This window comes from Podarcis liolepis (assembly GCF_965112155.1).
Source record: "Podarcis liolepis genome assembly, chromosome: 16".
Taxonomy (NCBI): Eukaryota; Metazoa; Chordata; class Lepidosauria; order Squamata; family Lacertidae; genus Podarcis; species Podarcis liolepis.
In genome coordinates this window covers 33,953,086-33,974,572 of record NC_139567.1, presented here as the reverse complement: position 1 = coordinate 33,974,572, position 21,487 = coordinate 33,953,086, and the positions used below count along the sequence as shown (strand labels likewise).

Here is a 21,487-nt window from a genome sequence, read left to right as displayed (position 1 = left end):
GGATGGGAGCTGTAGTCCAACAGCGTCTGGAGGGCAAAAGGTTCCTGGTCTCCGCCAGGGTCTCAGGTAGATGCCTTTCCCATCCTTACCAAGAGATGCTAGGGACTGAGTCTGGGACTTGTCGGGAGACAAAGCATGCGCTCTACTCACTGAGCTACCATCCCTTCCCCCAAAGGAAAGACTATGCCCAACGTACCTGTAAAGATCCTTTCATCAAACATCCTGTAAAAGAAAAGGCAACAATTTAGGAGGAGGAGGAGGAGGAGGAGGAGGAGGAGGAGGAGGAGGAGGAGGGAAGAGAGTAGGTAAAGATAATTCAAGATTTCATTTAGGATCTTCAACTGGTGGGTTGTGCTCTGGCCTTAGGGGGGGTCACCACAACGGCCATTTTATTGGCTTGATACAATTTACGTGCTGCTCTTGATTGTTTTTAGTACGCTGCTTTGGGATTTTCATGACAAAGTAAAATGTTTAACTGATCAATAAAAGATGGTTAAAAGCAGATTTTTTAAAACACACACACACACACCCCAACCATGCAGCACTAATTAAAAACAAGAATAAGCTAAATCAGATTATTGCCACCATCTTTACCACGTTCATTTGTTATAGCAGGGGTGAGGAACCAATATTGGTAGTGGAATTTTAAATGAAAGCGCATTAAAGTTTGGATTATCTGCACCCTTCCTTGCCGCCAGCCAGTGTGGCAGAGCGGTTAGAGTGTCAGACCTGGGAGACGCTAGGGTTCAAATCCCTGTTTAGCCACAAATGGTGCGACTTTGGGGCAGTCACCGCCTCTCTGCCTAAACCCACCTCACAGGGTTGCTGAGAGGATTAAATGAGGAGGGGTGGAAAGGTGGGGTGTGAATAAAATAAGCAAAAGTATGCAGCCAATTTGGGAAAACAATGGTCTGTATCCAGCTACTGCACTTTTCGCTCTATAGGACGCACCGGACCATAGGAGGGGGAGAACGGGGGGGGGGAAAATTCTCCCCCTCTCTGCTCAGCGCCCCTTCAGCGAAACCGAAGGAGAAACGGAGCCCCTTCCATTTCTCCTCCCGCTTCGCTGAAGGGGCGCTGCGAAGAGAGGGAAAACTGTGCAGCGCCTCTCCAGAGAAGAGAAGCCTGGAGAGCAAGAGTGATCGGTGTGCACCGACCCCTCTCGCTCTCCAGGCTTCAGGCAGGTATCCGCAAGCCTTCAGAGCACGGCGGGAACTCCTGCTGCGCTCCGAAGGCTTGTGGATAGCTGCCTGAAGCCCCCAGAGCACAGCGGGAGTTCCCTGTGCTCCGGGGGCTTCAGGCAGCTTCAGCGAAATTAACACGAAGCCTTCAGAGTGTGGGGGAGCTCTCCCTCTGGGCTTCAGAGGCTTTGCGTTGCTATCACTGAAGGCAAGGAGCCTGCATTCGCTCCATAGGACGCACACACATTTCCCCTTCATTTTTGGAGGGGGAAAAGTGTGCCCTATAGAGCGAAAAATACGGCAAGTTTTCCTCAGAACAGATCCATGGGAATGAATGGGTTTAAGTTAGTAATGTTCATTAACCTCAGTGGGTGTACTTCAGAGCCGTCCCATCCATGATGGAGGGGGAGGCAGCCGCCTCAGGCGGTAGAAAAGGAAGAGGCGGCCCACCCCTGCAAGTGCCCAGACTTTCCGCCTCCCTTTTGCCACAGAAGCACCCCACTGTTGGCTGGTTTATGATTTTAAATATTTCACCTCCTGAATATGTTTTTAACACTATTGTATATTTAGTATTCTTGCACTCCACCTGGAATCGTTTCCATGACGAATGGTATATAAATATTTTAAAATAAAGGAGAAACAGCAATTTTGGGGAAAGAAGAACCACCCTTTTGAGTCACGCAGAGTGAAATCCACCTCTCGGCTCTCTGCAGTCCGCCTGCTCACGAGCCTCTCAAAACAATCACGTACCTTTTGATGACGAAGTGGATGTTGTGCCTCTCTTCCAATATCCGCTTGAGTTTGGGGACTCCGTAGGTGCAGGGTCGTTTGAATGGGATTTTGTCAGGGATGCCGATGATTTCTACTGCTTCCGGGTCGCAAGCGATTTTCCGGTACGGGACAGGGACCATGTGATCGAGCCCCAAAGCTTCAGCTGAAAGTGACAGAACATTTAACCTTTAAAGGGTAAGAACAGACAGGACATTCTTAACAGCAGACACTGTTAAACTGGGTCTGCTACTGGCATTAACCCAGTTTTGCAACCCAGTTTTCCCTGCAGGAAAGTTAAAATGCTGCTTTGCCCTTTCAGTAAGCCCTGGCCAGGTTTCAAACATGTCGCATTGGCATAATAACAGAGGAAGTTGGAATATACAGTGGTACCTCGCAAGACGAATGCCTCGCAAGACGAAAAACTCGCAAGACGAAAGAGTTTTTCGTTTTTTGAGTTGCTTCGCAAGACGAATTTCCCTAAGGGCTTGCTTCGAAAGACGAAAACGTCTTTCCTTTTTCTTAAAACCGTTAATACCCAGGGTGCATTGCTTGAAGAGGTGCAGTTGCTACTTCGCAAGACGAAAAATTCGCAAGACGAAAAAACTCGCAGAATGAATTAATTTCGTCTTGCGAGGCACCACTGTAATGTCCTGTGCTCAAGAAACTAAGGTGCCCAGCAGGATGCCATGAGTTCAATAAATACTCTGAAGTGCTATACAAATTATTGTCATCATCCATTAATTTATGGCCATCCTTTTCAGTTCAACGGCAGCCAATATGGTAAAGTGGCAAATCACATTCTCAGTGAAAATATTGGAAGTGGAAGATTGCTCAGCAGGCTCCTGAAGGCAACACAATGCCCATGGGTAGCTTCATGGGGACCACAGTACTAACTGCATGCATCCAAACTCATAAAGGCAGCAATTTATATAGCATCAGTTCAAAGATGGGCAGGGTCCTAGCAGGACACTGACATAAGGCAGCCTTCTCAAACTTGGTGCCCTCTGTCAGTGTTTCTCAAACTTGGTTCCCCAACTGTTGGGACTACATCTCCCATCACCCCTGCCCGCTGGTCCTGCTAGCTAGGGATGTTGGAAGTTGGAGTCCAACAGCAGCTGGAGACCCAAGTTTGAGAAGCACCAGTCACTCATTGGGGACTCCAACTCCCACCAGTCTCAGCCAGCTTACCCAATAGCAAGGGATTATGGGAGTTGTAGTTCAAAGGGCACCTAGAAGGCACCAGGCCGAAAAAAATATGTATTTTATTTATTCCATAAAATTTATATACCAGTTGGTTGTTTTTTTAAAAAACAAAACACTTCAAATTTTTAAAAAACAAAACACTTCAAATGTTTAAAAAACAAAACACTTCAAAACACGGCTTTTCTGTGGCTGTTGCCCCATCTGTTTTGACTCCGTGAAGGCCTTCCACTGAGGAGGCCAGAAGACCCCATTCAGACCAACTGCACATTTACTGACTTGATACAAACGAGTTAAAAAAACCACCCAGAAACATATGCATTAATTAGAAGCTGTGGGCCTGGAAAATGCCATGCCAAGAAAGCAATTAAGTGAAGGGACGCATAGCATATGGTGCCTGATGCTGCATCAGAGAATAAGAAAAAGAAAAGGGGGAAAAACACCAGAAAGTCAGGGGAAAAAAGTCCAGAAAATCTCTCCATAATGATATGCGCGCCATAAGCACCGCAGATGAAAAACAGGCACTTCACATCCACTCACCATATCTGCTGTTGAACAGAATTTGCACACATTCCCTCAGAGTGTTGATATCCTCGGTTTCTTTTATAAAACTGTCCCATTTATCTAGCAAAAACAAAACAAGAAGTTTCCATATGGCATCTCCGGCACAGAGGCTCCCCCATCCCTCTCACTCTGCCCTCGGGAACAAGGTTTGTGGTTCCTCTCTACTCTGAGAGCAAGCCTGAGCTTGAGGGGAGGTGGGAGGCTCCAATTGTGCCAGCTGCACCGGGTTCAAATCCTGGGCGCTGGACGCTTCCCTTAGGCAAACCCTGCAGCTGGCAAATGGAAACGGTGACTGTAAGTCACCCAACGTTAACACCAAGAGGAGCAACTGGCTGCTGGATCAGGGCCTATCTAGCCCAGCAGCCTATCCCCAACCAGACGCCTCTTCTGGGAAGCGCATAACCAGAGCATGGACTCAACTACGCTCTGCCCAGCAACTGGCTTCCAACCTCCATTCATTTATTTACTTAAGACCATTTCCATTACGGCTTTATACATAAAGAAATATCTCTCAGCAGTGTGCAGAAAACCAAACGAACAACCGATGTTACAAAAATACACGACAAACCCAGTCATTTTTCTTTATTGTATATTATTGCTTAATATCCCGCCTTCCCTCCAAGAAGCTCAAGGTGGCATACGTGGTTCTTCTCCATTTTTCTCCTCACAACAACCCTGTGAGGTGGGTTAGGCGGAGAGATTGTGACTGGCCCCCAAACACGCAGGGAATCCCATGGTTGAGTGGGTCACAAATTTTGTGCAAGTAAGCCACAGGCTGTATAAGTACACATCTAATAATTGCTTTTATTCCTTAATATGGATACCACGTACAACTTGCAGCTGAACATCATGGAATCACAGAACTGTAGAGTTAAAAGGGACCCTGAGGGACATCTACAATGTAGGAATCCCCTGTAATGTAGGAATCTTTCATCCTAGGTAAGGCTCAAACCCATAACCCTGAGATTAAGAGTCTCAAAGGTAAAGGGACCCCTGACCAGTCGTGGCTGACTCTGGGGTTGCGGCGCTCATCTCGCTTTATTGGCCGAGGGAGCCGGCGTACAGCTTCCGGGTCATGTGGCCAGCAGGACTAAGCTGCTTCTGGCAAACCAGAGCAGCGCACGGAAACGCCGTTTACCTTCCCGCCGGAGTGGTACCTATTTATCTACTTGCACTTTGACGTGCTTTCAAACTGCTAGGTTGGCAGAAGTAGGGACTGAGCAATGGGAGCTCACCCCATTGCAGGGATTCGAACCGCCGACCATCTGATCGGCAAGTCCTAGGCTCTGTGGTTTAACCCACAGCGCCACCCACGTCCCTGATTAAGAGTCTTATGCTCTACATACTGAGGTAGGTTGGGAAGGCCCAGTCATATGTTTTAGGACTTGGGAACTGCTCTCTGCTGGCTGATGGAAGATGTGGTGGCAGTTCACCACAATGGGCTCATACAGGGAGCAATTACTGCAGCTCCCTTCTGATGCACAGGAATATTCTGAAGTCAGATGGCTGGTGTTCACACATCCCCACCCATAAACAAACTGTGACTAACTCTGTAAGTACTAAAAATATTCTAATAAAATTTTCATGTTAATAGCAGCATCCAAAATTCACATGGCGATAAACTGATGGGACTCACGGGCTGCTATATCAAAAAGGTTGGAAACCATTAGTTAAGACAACACTCAGAACAGAGGGACCACCGTGTTCTGACTCAGGATAAAGTAGTCTCTAATGCTAGGGAGGGAATTTGCAGAGGAAGGACCACGTGAGCCCCAGGCTCGCTCATGCGCCGCTAAACTATGGTTTAGCACTGCATGCAAAGCGGTCGATGCTCTCAATTCGTTCCTACGAAAGACCCCTGCCAAACATCCAAAATGAATATTTCATATCGGAAGGATTATCCAAGCGCCTAGGTAATTATTGACACATCTACCTCAAACACTGAGTTCATGACCAGACTTAGAAGAGCGGAAGAAACAAACGATGTATGGGAGAGTTTGTTATGCTTGGTTAAAAATAAAAAAGCTAGCGCCATCAGCCGTTGCTGTTTAGTCCTCTTCACATCAACACTGACGCAGAGATGCAGGTGCGAAACATGACATGGACACCTTATCATTTGCGTATCTGGCTGCGGTGCATGAACTGTGGCGCTGTTGCGCTGCCCTTCCGGTTGTGGTAGTGCTGCCGCTCAGCAGGACTGGGGCAGGGCGCAATGAGGGAAATAACTAGGGTGCCAGTGGCATTACAAGCATGTGTGGGTCTGCATTTGCCACTGCTCTGCCCCGTCTCAAGCCTGGCAAGCGGCAGCACTGCCAAGGCTGCGAGTGTGGTGCTCCCACTTCATGATGGGAACATGATGGGACAGTGGGGTTGGGTGAGGTATAAAGGGGGAGTGGGTTGGCAAGGGGGGGGCGATTTGGCAGGGAGCAGAATGGTCCAGCTTGGCAAGCAACGTGAGCAAAGGTGGCAGCCCCTCCTAAGAAACAAAATTCCAAGAACAATAAACTTAATAATGCCCCAGGCCTTAAATCTGCCATTCTGAGTGTTCTGGAATAGGTTTAGCTTCTGCCAATAATCTGGGCTTGCCCAAACGCCGTACCTTTGTCGCTCTATGGTTCCTAAGCAAGGGGGCCCCCCGTGATTTAAAACCCACACGTCGACACTCCTAAACCCCTTCTCCGTTTCGCAAGCGCCAGCAAGCGTACCTGATTTGTCGTGTACTATGGAGAACAGAATGCGTTTGGAGGAGTGTACGTTCTGGATGAGCGGACCGCCGGGGAGAGCAGATTTCTGTCCTGGACATAGGAAAGAACGAAAGCAAAAATGAATGAATGGATGAATGAATGAATAAGAAAGATGAGATTTTGTTTGGGGGCGGGAGGGAAATCCAAAATGGCAAGGACAAATGGAAAGGTGTTGGGCACAAACAAGGCAGGACTCCATCCCTCCTGACCTGATATGCAAGTTTCAGCTAAGGCTATTCCAGCTCAGAGTCAGGCCTGTGTGCCAGCATGCAGGGTCCTCTGGCAGCTGCCCTTCTTTAACAAGTATTGGGTGGCTCGACCTGGAAGGCAGTATTTCACATCCAATTTGAACGGAGCCGTGGGATCCTTGCCTATTAGCAACCACCGTCATATGGGGAGATATCAGCATTTGCACAAGGGGTCGTGTGACTCCCCCCAAAGCATGGGAATCTGCCTTCCTGCTGCTAGAAGGAGAAACTGGAGCATATTCCAGACCACCTCCCCATTTCAGCTTCCGTTTGGAAAGGGCCGCAGCTCAGTGGCAGAAGGCCCTGGGTTCAGTCCCTGACGGCAACCCCAGGCAGGGGACTCCCTGTCTGAAACCCTGGAGAGTTGCTTCCAGTCAGTGTAGACAATGTTGGTCTGGCCTGGCTCAGCATATGGCAGCTTCCTATGTTGCAATACTTGGCTGCAAACCCCAAAGTGAGCTTTCCCGGGTTCTCTGAATGGAGCTCAACCTAGAATCATAGATCTGTAGAGTCGGAAGGGATCACAAGCGTTATCTAGTCCAACCCCGTGCAATGTAACCTTTTGCCCAACGTGAGGCTCACACCTCATGCGATTAAGAGTCCCATGCTCTGCCAACTCAGCTGTGGCTCCTGTGCCTTTTGCAGGCATCGTGGGGGGGACAGCTGCAGTTGCGATGCTACAAAAGCCACCAGGACAGGATTCCTGGTCCCCAACCCAGTTTAATTCCCGATCCAAGGCGTTTCAGGGCCTCTCCGCAGGCTTTTAGCCAGCCACGCCTTGGACAGCAAACATTAAGGCCATTACCACAGCAGTCACCGAACTCCTGTGGCGAGGGCACCTTCGCTTCTCCTGACAGCCGGGGCCTCAGCATCTCGCCGGCTGTGCTCATCCCGTGCCGTCCGGAAGGACCCTCCTGCTTTATCTCCATGGCGATCTGTGCAGGGAGTGACACCCCGTACAGGAAGCTGTTCGTAGTGACCGCAGGAAGAGCCTCTAGGTTGGCCGGCTTAGCGTGCACGTGGTTCAGCCCTGGCTCTCGATTCCCCTTTGACATTTGGACGGGGCCGCTCGCCTCAACAGGAGGGTTGGGGTCCCAGGCAGAGTCCTCAGGAGGTCTGAGAAAAGGAGAGGAAACTGCAGCTAAATTGAAATTGAAATACTTTATTGTCACTTGTACAACTTGTATACAGTGAGATTACACGAGCACTCATCTCTCTTAGTCTTAATTCCCCTCGTTTACGGACGCACACCCACCGAATCCAAAAGTCAGTTGCCCTGTTGTTATCTTTTCATTCAGCAGCCTAACAGCCCACGGATAGAAGCTGTTCTTTACCCTGTTGGTGCGACTAATCATGCTTCTACAGTGGTACCTCGGGCTAAGGACTTAATTCGTTTCGGAGGTCCATTCTTAACCTGAAACTGTTAAGCACCACTTTAGCTAATGGGGCCTCCCGCTGCTGCCACGCCGCCGGAGCACGATTTTTGTTCTCATCTTGAAGCAAAGTTCTTAACCCGAGGTACTATTTCTGGGTTAGCGGAGTCTGTAACCTGAAGCGTATGTAACCTGAAGCTTATGTAACCCGAGGTACCACTGTATATCTTCTGCCTGAGGGCAGGAGATCAAGAAAGTGCTGGCCAGGGTGTGAATCATCCCTGAGAATTTTTCTCACTCCCCTGAGGCAACGTTCTCCCGCTATTTCATCCAGCGGATTCACGGGACAGCCCATAATATCTTGTGCTGTATTCCCATGTAAATGACATGGCAAGGGACCCAAAGAGGGTCGTAGAACTGGGATCAGCCTCCGGGGTCAAAGGCAGTGCTGAAGACCCCTTGCTGGGGAGAAAGAAATGGAGAGGGCAGTTGCCTCCCTGTCCTGCTGCTTCCCTAAGACTGCTTTCCTGAATTCTGAACAGGATTTCGTTTCCTCGTGTCCTATGCTTTCTGTGAGATGTGGGGAGGAGAGGGCTTTCCTACTCCGGCAGCCTTCTCGGAAAACTCCATCCCTCCTCTGGAAGCCTGCTCTTCTCAGTCGCCCACATTCAACTCCACTGACCATCTGCAGCGTTAGAAATCAGCCAGGCGCCAGGTGTGTTTTGTGACTGGCGCAGGTCCAATTGCGACCACACAGAAATCTCTGGTGGCCAAGTTGGTGGCGGACATCTTCATCTAGCTAGTCCCTCCAGCTTTTTCAAGCAGGTAAGCAGAAGAGCTTATTTACTGCAGTTATCTCCCACCTTTTTCTCCAAAGAGTACATGGTTCATTCCCCTCCCAGGTCCTAGTCCGACACTCTAACCACTACACCACACTGGCTTCCTAGAGTACAGTCGTACCTTGGATCTCAAACGACTTGGCCCCCAAACAAATTTGCTCCTGAACAATCGAAACCCGGAAGTGTTTCAGTTTTTGAATCGTTTTCAGAAGTCGAATGCCCAGCACAGCTTCCAATTGGCTGCAGGACGCTCCTGCAGCCAATCGGAAGCTGTGCCTTGGTTTTCGAACTGTTTCAGGAGTCGAACGGAATAAGTTCAAGAACCAAGGTATGACTGTACTTCTGTTCTATAAAGGTAAATAAATGTGGGGGAAAGCAAAATGTCACATCGAGAAGGATCTGAAATATTGAAGCTTGCATTTGTTTTATTCTGCATTGTTTTATTGGATGTTTTAATGTGTTGTAAACCACTTTGAGATTTAATTCCCTTTAAAGTATAAAGCAGTATAGAAATGAAATAAATAATAATAAATGCCATTGCAAAAAAAAAAGGCATCTAGACATTCCGTGGTGCCAGCCATAACCTAGGTTTAAGGTGGCTTTTCGTGATTAGTTTATATTTCTGAGTTTCTAACACTGACCACCTGCATGGAATTCCTGCTCACTTATGCCTACCAGGCTAGCGCTTAAATGCAAGGTTGCAACAAACCACAGTTTAGTGTGGTATCCAGCCGCAGCCATGGCAGGACAGCCCATTTCATCCTTATGCAAAGTGTCTGCAGACTGGCTCTTGAGGCCTGAAAGTATTAGCTGAGCACTGGGTGGGGGGGCCTCCCTTACCTTTTGAGCCTGAAGCACATGCTGTGGCTGTGCTCCAAGATGGCCATGAGCGATTTCGCATCGTACTCGGCGGGCCTCCTGAAGGTGAGCCCGTCGGGCAGCCCAGCAACCATCAGAGAGCCAGGCTCTTTCAAGAACTTCTCGTAGGGGAGTTGCACCACACTGCTCTTCCCTAAGGCCTCGCCTGGGGCAAAAAGGAAGAATCACAAACACAGATCAAAACAGAGTTCAGATTTTAGCTGGGCCACGAGGTGCTCCTGGGCCCCAGCTCTTTGCCACACCGTTACCAAGAAATGCAAACACTGCTTGGTTGGAGAATTGCATTGCGGAATATGGAAAAGTTTTGGCATTGTTGGATTACAGCGCCTTTCAGCTCCTCTGGAGTAAGCTGACCACCAGCTTGCCTTGACCTATCCTGCCTCGCAGCCCTCGCCTTTGGCCCCCCTGATGACCCGCCAGCTCACCCTCCCAAGCCCCACCTCACCCAGCCCCTCCTCCCCCGCCCTGACACGCTAGTAGAGAAGATACCCATAGACAACATGACCTAGACACCCTACAGCAGAAGGCAGCAGCGACTGAGCCCAAACCGAACTGGACCCCAAGCTCTTCCTTACTGTAAAGCACGTCAAAGACTTCTTCCACCATCTTCCTGAGAAGGTAAACATCCGATCCCTGATCCGGGGAGATCCGGGGAATGGTCCGGCCAAAGTCCTTGGGCTTCTTCTGGCCATCCAGATCCTGCTCTTTCCTCTGTTGGACTCCTGCCAACAGGAAGAGGGAGAGGTGGAAGTTCAGGAGGCGGGTGCTAGGACCCACTGCCGCATCTCAGCCCAAATGTGGTCCCCGCCTAAGGCCCTGCTCCTTCTTCCGAAGCCCCGCCCCTCAAGCACTCTGCTCCATAACCTGGAGAACATCAGGGATTGAACTGTTGAGCCACAGTCTATCAAGGAACTGTCAAGCGTTGCCCAGGTCAACCACAGGGCAGGGAAGCACGGGAGGCATGGAATGCAATTAGCTTTTTATTAACAGAAAACGACAACACAGTAGAGTCCTTCAGTTGGTCTGAGATGTTGCTGAAACTGACCACTAGCCCCACACTTTCCCCTCTAGCCTCTCCCTCTGAATCCCTCCCAAGCACATAAAGGCTGTGTCAAGGGAGAGGGCTCCTCCTCTGGCTTGTCTGGCCCATTGTTCAGGAAGATCTGGCATCTAAATTGTCGTCTTCTGTCTCATCCCTGGGGGGCTCATGGGCGGGGGGGCTCCCACCACCATAGCTGTCAACGTTTCCCCTTTTTTAAGGGAAAGTCCCTTATTCCGAATAGGATTCCTCACAAGAAAAGGGAAACATTGACAGCTATGCCCGCCACTCTTCCTCATCCAGCGAGCCCCTGACCCAGTCCCTTCCCTAAGGAAAGGGCAGGGGAATATGGCCAAAAAGCAAAAGGGAAGATCAGGCAGAGATTTTTAAAGGAAATATTTTCTTAAATTTTATTTCTTAAACCCATGCTTTAAGAATCAAACTGCCCCTCAAATTCCAGCCTCTTTGCTCCACTTCTGGCCGTGTGAAACACATACCAGGAGCGAAGCAAAAGGCCACAGTCTTTGCTAATGCTGAAAGCTCAGAAATGGATTAGACTCCGGGCGAAATTCGCAGCTGGTGCAGACTCGGCACATAATCCAAGCCAGCGTTGACCTTGACAGCCTAGCAAGGCTAATATTTGCCGGAGAATGAACTGTTCTTGAGCAGTCCCACTGAGGGGATTAAGCATAAACTCTCTGCCAGCATGGAGCACGCAGGCCCCCGCCTGGTTTTCCTAGCACATCAGAAACCTCGGGATTATAACTAAGCAAACATGTGTTTTTTGTTTACAAGGCTTTAAGCCACTTTGTCCCGCAGAAAAAGCCCAACTCGGAAGAGCTTGCCTGCCTGCTTGCCTGCCTGCCCTCTGAGCATCCTGCAAATCAAACCCATGCAGAGCTCAGTCAGTAAAGTGTGAGGCTCTTAATCTAAGGGTTGTGGGTTCGAGCCTCACTTTGGGCAAAAGATTACTGCATTGTAAGGGATTGGACTAGATGACCCTCGGGGTCCCTTCTAACTCTTACAGTGCCAGGATTCTGTAATCCCATCACAACTGAGTGGTGGCTCAGTCATACACAGCGGAGGCTGGCCCACTGGGGTAAATCATAGCATTGCCCCACAAAGGGGGATTGGAAACGCATATATATATATATATATATATATATATATATGCAGGTTTTGGTGTCCTCGGGTGTCTTCCCGTGTAAAAGTTGGGGTGTCTAGGCGACGTTTCGACGAGGTCTCACTCGTCATCTTCAGGCTGGTGCTTTCGGCTTCTTGTTACTGGAACAGAGCGGGATCTCAGTGTTTGAGTTCCTATAAATACTGTAGAGGGGTGTGGTGTATTGCCTCAAAAGTTCTGGGCAGAGGGGAAGTTCCCAGGCTAGTGTTCTTTTCTTCTTTTGTTCCTTAATTACTTGAGGGATATCTTGAGTGATTACTTGAGTGATATTCTGAGTACCACTTAGGTGGGTCATTAGGTGTGGATTAGTTGCTAAAGCCTTCGTGTCTTGACCTCTTGAATTTGTGAAGAGTTTTTCTGGGAAGATGGCTGTACTGCACTTAGTTGTGCTTTGGCTTGGCTTCGTGTATAGGGGCGAGCTGTGGTTTTGTGCCCTGTGCCAGCCAGATCTGTGTAGGGATTGCAGGGGGGTGCAGCATCCGGAGGTGCCACTATGGTTTGGTTACTGGATGGTGTCTGTAATTTATCTGTGGAGAGGGTCTGGGTTTGGGTCTGGTGTGGTTGATTGGTGGTGGCGTTCTGTGTGCCTCTGGATCTGGTGTCGGTTTTTGTGGGGAGGGCTAATTTCCAGATGTCTGGCAGGCGGGACGTGTCGTCACGCTTGTTCATGTTGTGAGGGTGTTTCTCTATCTCGATGGCTTCCATGATTATTCTCTTGTGGTGATGTTCCATGTTAAAGAGCAATTTGGAATCTGCAAAATTAATTTCGTGTCCTGTTTCTTTCATGTGTTGGAAAAGAGAGGAAGATTTTTCTTCTTTTTTGACGGCATTCTTGTGTTCTGCGATACGTGCATTTATTCGTCTGTTTGTTTGTCCAATGTACGTGGCTGGGCAGACTTTGCAGGGTATTTCATAGACCCCTTGGTTTTCCAACTGGATTTTATCTTTGGGGTTTCTGAGGATATTGGCTATTTTTTGGTTGGTGCAAAAGGCTGTTTTGATATTGTGTTTATGGAGGATTTTGCTAATTTTATCTGTAGTGCCCTTGATATAAGGAAGGAGGGCCATGCCATTGTTTTCTTCTGTGTCTTGGTTTTTGGGGGGTGTTTCTTTTTGGATTAGCTTCGTAACCCTGTTTTGCTGGTATCCATTGGCGATTAACACATTTGAGAGATTCTGTAACTCAGTTGTCAAGTGGTCTTTGTCAGCCAGGCGTTTGGTTCTGGAGATGAGGGTCTTGGCTACGGAGTTTATTTGTGCAGGGTGGTGGTGTGATTGAGCATGTAAGTAGCGGTTGGTGTGTGTTTTTTTCCGGTAGATAGTGTGTCCTAGGGAGCCATCAGGTTTTTTGTAGATTAGGACGTCAAGGAAGGGAAGCTGGTTGTTGGCTTCTATTTCCATAGTGAATTGTATTTTGGGGTGTAGGCTGTTGAGATGTGTGAGGAAGCTATCTAGTTTTTCTTTCCCGTGTGGCCAAATTACAAAGGTGTCGTCAACATATCTGAGCCAAAGTTTGGGTTTGTGTTCTGACTTGTCTAAAGCATTGGTTTCAAAGTGTTCCATGTACAGATTTGCGATGACCGGTGAGAGGGGTGATCCCATAGGTGCTCCTTCTATCTGTTTGTATCTTTGTCCATTGTGGATGAAGTACGTGTTGGTTAGGCAGTGGTTGGTCAGGTCCAGGATGTATTCGGGGGGATTGTATTTGTTTTGAATGGCTGTCAAGGCTTGACAGCCATTCAAAACAAATACAATCCCCCCGAATACATCCTGGACCTGACCAACCACTGCCTAACCAACACGTACTTCATCCACAATGGACAAAGATACAAACAGATAGAAGGAGCACCTATGGGATCACCCCTCTCACCGGTCATCGCAAATCTGTACATGGAACACTTTGAAACCAATGCTTTAGACAAGTCAGAACACAAACCCAAACTTTGGCTCAGATATGTTGACGACACCTTTGTAATTTGGCCACACGGGAAAGAAAAACTAGATAGCTTCCTCACACATCTCAACAGCCTACACCCCAAAATACAATTCACTATGGAAATAGAAGCCAACAACCAGCTTCCCTTCCTTGACGTCCTAATCTACAAAAAACCTGATGGCTCCCTAGGACACACTATCTACCGGAAAAAAACACACACCAACCGCTACTTACATGCTCAATCACACCACCACCCTGCACAAATAAACTCCGTAGCCAAGACCCTCATCTCCAGAACCAAACGCCTGGCTGACAAAGACCACTTGACAACTGAGTTACAGAATCTCTCAAATGTGTTAATCGCCAATGGATACCAGCAAAACAGGGTTACGAAGCTAATCCAAAAAGAAACACCCCCCAAAAACCAAGACACAGAAGAAAACAATGGCATGGCCCTCCTTCCTTATATCAAGGGCACTACAGATAAAATTAGCAAAATCCTCCATAAACACAATATCAAAACAGCCTTTTGCACCAACCAAAAAATAGCCAATATCCTCAGAAACCCCAAAGATAAAATCCAGTTGGAAAACCAAGGGGTCTATGAAATACCCTGCAAAGTCTGCCCAGCCACGTACATTGGACAAACAAACAGACGAATAAATGCACGTATCGCAGAACACAAGAATGCCGTCAAAAAAGAAGAAAAATCTTCCTCTCTTTTCCAACACATGAAAGAAACAGGACACGAAATTAATTTTGCAGATTCCAAATTGCTCTTTAACATGGAACATCACCACAAGAGAATAATCATGGAAGCCATCGAGATAGAGAAACACCCTCACAACATGAACAAGCGTGACGACACGTCCCGCCTGCCAGACATCTGGAAATTAGCCCTCCCCACAAAAACCGACACCAGATCCAGAGGCACACAGAACGCCACCACCAATCAACCACACCAGACCCAAACCCAGACCCTCTCCACAGATAAATTACAGACACCATCCAGTAACCAAACCATAGTGGCACCTCCGGATGCTGCACCCCCCTGCAATCCCTACACAGATCTGGCTGGCACAGGGCACAAAACCACAGCTCGCCCCTATACACGAAGCCAAGCCAAAGCACAACTAAGTGCAGTACAGCCATCTTCCCAGAAAAACTCTTCACAAATTCAAGAGGTCAAGACACGAAGGCTTTAGCAACTAATCCACACCTAATGACCCACCTAAGTGGTACTCAGAATATCACTCAAGTAATCACTCAAGATATCCCTCAAGTAATTAAGGAACAAAAGAAGAAAAGAACACTAGCCTGGGAACTTCCCCTCTGCCCAGAACTTTTGAGGCAATACACCACACCCCTCTACAGTATTTATAGGAACTCAAACACTGAGATCCCGCTCTGTTCCAGTAACAAGAAGCCGAAAGCACCAGCCTGAAGATGACGAGTGAGACCTCGTCGAAACGTCGCCTAGACACCCCAACTTTTACACGGGAAGACACCCGAGGACACCAAAACCTGCATTCCTGTACCCGTGAAAATCTACGAAAACATATATATATATATATATATATATGCAGGTTTTGGTGTCCTCGGGTGTCTTCCCGTGTAAAAGTTGGGGTGTCTAGGCGACGTTTCGACGAGGTCTCACTCGTCATCTTCAGGCTGGTGCTTTCGGCTTCTTGTTACTGGAACAGAGCGGGATCTCAGTGTTTGAGTTCCTATAAATACTGTAGAGGGGTGTGGTGTATTGCCTCAAAAGTTCTGGGCAGAGGGGAAGTTCCCAGGCTAGTGTTCTTTTCTTCTTTTGTTCCTTAATTACTTGAGGGATATCTTGAGTGATTTCTTGAGTGATATTCTGAGTACCACTTAGGTGGGTCATTAGGTGTGGATTAGTTGCTAAAGCCTTCGTGTCTTGACCTCTTGAATTTGTGAAGAGTTTTTCTGGGAAGATGGCTGTACTGCACTTAGTTGTGCTCTGGCTTGGCTTCGTGTATAGGGGCGAGCTGTGGTTTTGTGCCCTGTGCCAGCCAGATCTGTGTAGGGATTGCAGGGGGGTGCAGCATCCGGAGGTGCCACTATGGTTTGGTTACTGGATGGTGTCTGTAATTTATCTGTGGAGAGGGTCTGGGTTTGGGTCTGGTGTGGTTGATTGGTGGTGGCGTTCTGTGTGCCTCTGGATCTGGTGTCGGTTTTTGTGGGGAGGGCTAATTTCCAGATGTCTGGCAGGCGGGACGTGTCGTCACGCTTGTTCATGTTGTGAGGGTGTTTCTCTATCTCGATGGCTTCCATGATTATTCTCTTGTGGTGATGTTCCATGTTAAAGAGCAATTTGGAATCTGCAAAATTAATTTCGTGTCCTGTTTCTTTCATGTGTTGGAAAAGAGAGGAAGATTTTTCTTCTTTTTTGACGGCATTCTTGTGTTCTGCGATACGTGCATTTATTCGTCTGTTTGTTTGTCCAATGTACGTGGCTGGGCAGACTTTGCAGGGTATTTCATAGACCCCTTGGTTTTCCAACTGGATTTTATCTTTGGGGTTTCTGAGGATATTGGCTATTTTTTGGTTGGTGCAAAAGGCTGTTTTGATATTGTGTTTATGGAGAATTTTGCTAATTTTATCTGTAGTGCCCTTGATATAAGGAAGGAGGGCCATGCCATTGTTTTCTTCTGTGTCTTGGTTTTTGGGGGGTGTTTCTTTTTGGATTAGCTTCGTAACCCTGTTTTGCTGGTATCCATTGGCGATTAACACATTTGAGAGATTCTGTAACTCAGTTGTCAAGTGGTCTTTGTCAGCCAGGCGTTTGGTTCTGGAGATGAGGGTCTTGGCTACGGAGTTTATTTGTGCAGGGTGGTGGTGTGATTGAGCATGTAAGTAGCGGTTGGTGTGTGTTTTTTTCCGGTAGATAGTGTGTCCTAGGGAGCCATCAGGTTTTTTGTAGATTAGGACGTCAAGGAAGGGAAGCTGGTTGTTGGCTTCTATTTCCATAGTGAATTGTATTTTGGGGTGTAGGCTGTTGAGATGTGTGAGGAAGCTATCTAGTTTTTCTTTCCCGTGTGGCCAAATTACAAAGGTGTCGTCAACATATCTGAGCCAAAGTTTGGGTTTGTGTTCTGACTTGTCTAAAGCATTGGTTTCAAAGTGTTCCATGTACAGATTTGCGATGACCGGTGAGAGGGGTGATCCCATAGGTGCTCCTTCTATCTGTTTGTATCTTTGTCCATTGTGGATGAAGTACGTGTTGGTTAGGCAGTGGTTGGTCAGGTCCAGGATGTATTCGGGGGGATTGTATTTGTTTTGAATGGCTGTCAAGGCTTCATTAATGGGCACTTGTGTGAAGAGAGATACAACATCGAAGCTCACAAGTAGGTCATCGGGATGTAGGTTTTGCTTCTTTATGAGCTTCCTCACACATCTCAACAGCCTACACCCCAAAATACAATTCACTATGGAAATAGAAGCCAACAACCAGCTTCCCTTCCTTGACGTCCTAATCTACAAAAAACCTGATGGCTCCCTAGGACACACTATCTACCGGAAAAAAACACACACCAACCGCTACTTACATGCTCAATCACACCACCACCCTGCACAAATAAACTCCGTAGCCAAGACCCTCATCTCCAGAACCAAACGCCTGGCTGACAAAGACCACTTGACAACTGAGTTACAGAATCTCTCAAATGTGTTAATCGCCAATGGATACCAGCAAAACAGGGTTACGAAGCTAATCCAAAAAGAAACACCCCCCAAAAACCAAGACACAGAAGAAAACAATGGCATGGCCCTCCTTCCTTATATCAAGGGCACTACAGATAAAATTAGCAAAATTCTCCATAAACACAATATCAAAACAGCCTTTTGCACCAACCAAAAAATAGCCAATATCCTCAGAAACCCCAAAGATAAAATCCAGTTGGAAAACCAAGGGGTCTATGAAATACCCTGCAAAGTCTGCCCAGCCACGTACATTGGACAAACAAACAGACGAATAAATGCACGTATCGCAGAACACAAGAATGCCGTCAAAAAAGAAGAAAAATCTTCCTCTCTTTTCCAACACATGAAAGAAACAGGACACGAAATTAATTTTGCAGATTCCAAATTGCTCTTTAACATGGAACATCACCACAAGAGAATAATCATGGAAGCCATCGAGATAGAGAAACACCCTCACAACATGAACAAGCGTGACGACACGTCCCGCCTGCCAGACATCTGGAAATTAGCCCTCCCCACAAAAACCGACACCAGATCCAGAGGCACACAGAACGCCACCACCAATCAACCACACCAGACCCAAACCCAGACCCTCTCCACAGATAAATTACAGACACCATCCAGTAACCAAACCATAGTGGCACCTCCGGATGCTGCACCCCCCTGCAATCCCTACACAGATCTGGCTGGCACAGGGCACAAAACCACAGCTCGCCCCTATACACGAAGCCAAGCCAGAGCACAACTAAGTGCAGTACAGCCATCTTCCCAGAAAAACTCTTCACAAATTCAAGAGGTCAAGACACGAAGGCTTTAGCAACTAATCCACACCTAATGACCCACCTAAGTGGTACTCAGAATATCACTCAAGAAATCACTCAAGATATCCCTCAAGTAATTAAGGAACAAAAGAAGAAAAGAACACTAGCCTGGGAACTTCCCCTCTGCCCAGAACTTTTGAGGCAATACACCACACCCCTCTACAGTATTTATAGGAACTCAAACACTGAGATCCCGCTCTGTTCCAGTAACAAGAAGCCGAAAGCACCAGCCTGAAGATGACGAGTGAGACCTCGTCGAAACGTCGCCTAGACACCCCAACTTTTACACGGGAAGACACCCGAGGACACCAAAACCTGCATTCCTATACCCGTGAAAATCTACGAAAACATATATATATATATATATATATATGGATGGTGTGGGTGTATATATATGTGTGTGTGTGTATGTATGTATGTATGTGTGTGTGTATAATTAAAGTAAAATTCACAAAAATCTCAAAGCCGTCATCTTTCTTGTCTTCATTCTTGTAACTAGCCTTTATTGGCCTAAGTTAAAGCAATAAAATCATACAAAGTCATCCAAACACATACCATATATAAAAGACTAGATAACCACCATTGAATAAATCAGGCAACTTTAGATTTAGCTTTAAAGATCTCAGCTAAGTACCCGAAACAATCTTGGTAGTTTCGGCAGTATCAACCCTCAACAAATTTTGGATTACAGACACTTTGCAAATCGATATTTTTCACTGTAAGGGAGTCAACTAGGAGATCTGTGCGACGGGTGTCAAGAAGAGGGCAATCCATAATTATGTGACGTGTTGTATCTGGTGTTTTCTTATTACAGGAACCGAATCTGTTCTGGAAGGGGATTTTCTGAAACCTTCCAAACAATACAGACATGGGGGGGGGGATGCATTTAAGATGAGCTAGCATAAAAGCTCTTTCATTCTCCAGGATATTCCCAGCCCTACCTGGAGATGCTGAGAATTGCAACTTGCATGAAAAGCTGATGTTCTAACACTGAACGACAGCTGAAATACACTCAGTTTCTACTAACAGGCTTCTTGGGGGAGTCTGGCCAGCCACTGTGAGAACAGGGTGCTGAACTAGATGGTCCACTGGCCGGATCCAGCAGGGACCCTTTGTACGTTTATATGCCATAGTAGGAACAAACGTGTCCTGAAAGCTTCACATCTGCCTGCCCCTCTTCTACAACAACAACAACAAGTTATTATTTATACCCCACCCATCTGGCTGGGTTTCCCCAGCCACTCTGGGTGGCTCCCAACCAAATATTAAAAACACAACACAGCATTAAACATTAAAAACTTCCCTAAACAGGGCTGCCTTCAGATGTCTTTTAAGAGTAGGATAGTTGCTTATTGCCTTGACATCTGGTGGGAGGGCATTCCACAGGGCGGGTGCCACCACTGAGAAGGCCCTCTGCCTGGTTCCCTGTAACCTCACTTCTCGCAGGGAGGGAACCACCAGAGCTGGACCTCAGTGTCTGGGTTGAACGATGGGGGTGGAGATGCTCCTTCAGGTGTACTGGGCCTTTAGGACTTTAAAGGTGAGCACCAACACTTTGAATTGTGCTCAGAAATGTACTGGGAGCCAATTGGAGGTCTTTCAGGACCGGTGTTATGTGGTCTCGGCAGCCACTCCCACTCACCAGTCTAGCTGCCACATTCTGGATTAATTTCAGTTTCCGAGTCACCTTCAAAGGTAGCCCCACGTAAAGAGCATTGCAGTAGTCCAAGCTGGAGATAACTAGAGCATGCACCACTCTGGTGAGACAATCTGCGGGCAGGTAGGGTCTCAGCCTACGTACCAGATGGAGCTGGTAGACAGCTGCCCTGGACACAGAATTGACCTGCACCTCCATGGACAGCTGTGAGTCCTAAATGACTCCCAGGCTGCACTTCTGGTCCTTCAGGGGCACAGTTACCCCATTCAGGACCAGGGAGTCCTCTACACCAGCCCGCTCCCTGTCCCCCAAGAACAGTACTTCTGTCTTGTCAGGATTCAACCTCAACCCTCAATTCTACAAGATTGGGGCAGGCCCAAGGCTGAGGGAAATATGGCTCTGCAACCATCCTTTCCAGTTTTACCCAAGCTTAAGGTGTGCAGGCAGCAGGATCTGACCTCGCCCCATCCTTGCCAGGACAACCCAATACTTACTGCAGAACTTCTTGAAATCCGCTTGGACCTCCTTCCTCGTGTTCATGAAGATCCTCCCTTTTTCCGTCCCGACGACAAAGGTGTTTTCATCGTGAACCGCGATACAGGCAACCTCAGCGTTGAGTTTAGAAAGTGCTGAACACTGGGAAAGAAAGAGAAGAGAGAACCAGGGTGGTTTGAATTTAATCATGATTTAGTCTACATGTTTCTGTCTTGTCTTTCTGACACAAGGGGACCTCCGAGGTGGCTTAGCAATGTGAGTGTAATAAAACAGCATGTGAGAATATTTTAAGAGATTGCCATACCAGTACCAGGAAATCTTCTTCTAGACTGCTGCAAAAGCATTCTACGCAGGAGATTTACTGGTTGCAGGTATGACCTAACACCAATTCTGGCCTGAGTGCAGCTGCCAATTAGTTTCTGGAAGTAGCGGTTGGTGCAGAATGCTGCAGCGCGATTGCTGACGGGAGCGTGGTCCTGTCAGCATATAACTCTGCTGCGCACAGACCCACACTGTTCCCCAATTTGCTAGCAAGTCAAGTTCAAAGTTTACTATTAGTATATAAAATGCTGAGCAATTTGGAACCAGTTTGCCTGCAAGATCACCTTACCCAATACAGACCCACTCAACTGCTTCGATCTGCAAAACCGGAACCGTTACAAATGCCCCATAATACCCATTCTGCGTTTGCAAGAACTCAATCTTTTAGAGTGGCACCACCTACACTATGGAACTCCCTGCCTCTTGAGGGCAGATGCCTTTACTGTACTCTTTTCGGCACCCACGAAAAGCATTTTCTCCTAGGCAAGCCTGCCCAGATATGTAGACTGT

At 47.6% G+C, this 21,487-nt stretch overlaps 1 protein-coding gene across 7 annotated transcripts in view; it reads right to left on the bottom strand.

Annotated features, from left to right (window-relative positions):
- The window catches only part of GTF2IRD1 (GTF2I repeat domain containing 1), a 1,520,245-nt gene that overhangs the window by 1,439,446 nt on the left and 59,312 nt on the right, over positions 1-21,487 (bottom strand). For all 7 annotated transcript variants that reach the window (XR_014520034.1, XM_083479619.1, XM_083479617.1 and 4 more), the window contains 8 exons: positions 20,656-20,797; positions 10,375-10,521; positions 9,761-9,944; positions 7,514-7,824; positions 6,422-6,511; positions 3,693-3,776; positions 1,932-2,115; positions 197-222 (listed from right to left, as the gene is read on the bottom strand). Coding sequence is in view for 6 of the 7 variants with exons in the window: in XM_083479619.1 (XP_083335745.1) it covers positions 197-222; positions 1,932-2,115; positions 3,693-3,776; positions 6,422-6,511; positions 7,514-7,824; positions 9,761-9,944; positions 10,375-10,521; positions 20,656-20,797 (1,168 nt within the window). In the remaining variant the exon portion in view is untranslated. The remainder of the gene's footprint in view (positions 1-196; positions 223-1,931; positions 2,116-3,692; positions 3,777-6,421; positions 6,512-7,513; positions 7,825-9,760; positions 9,945-10,374; positions 10,522-20,655; positions 20,798-21,487) is intronic.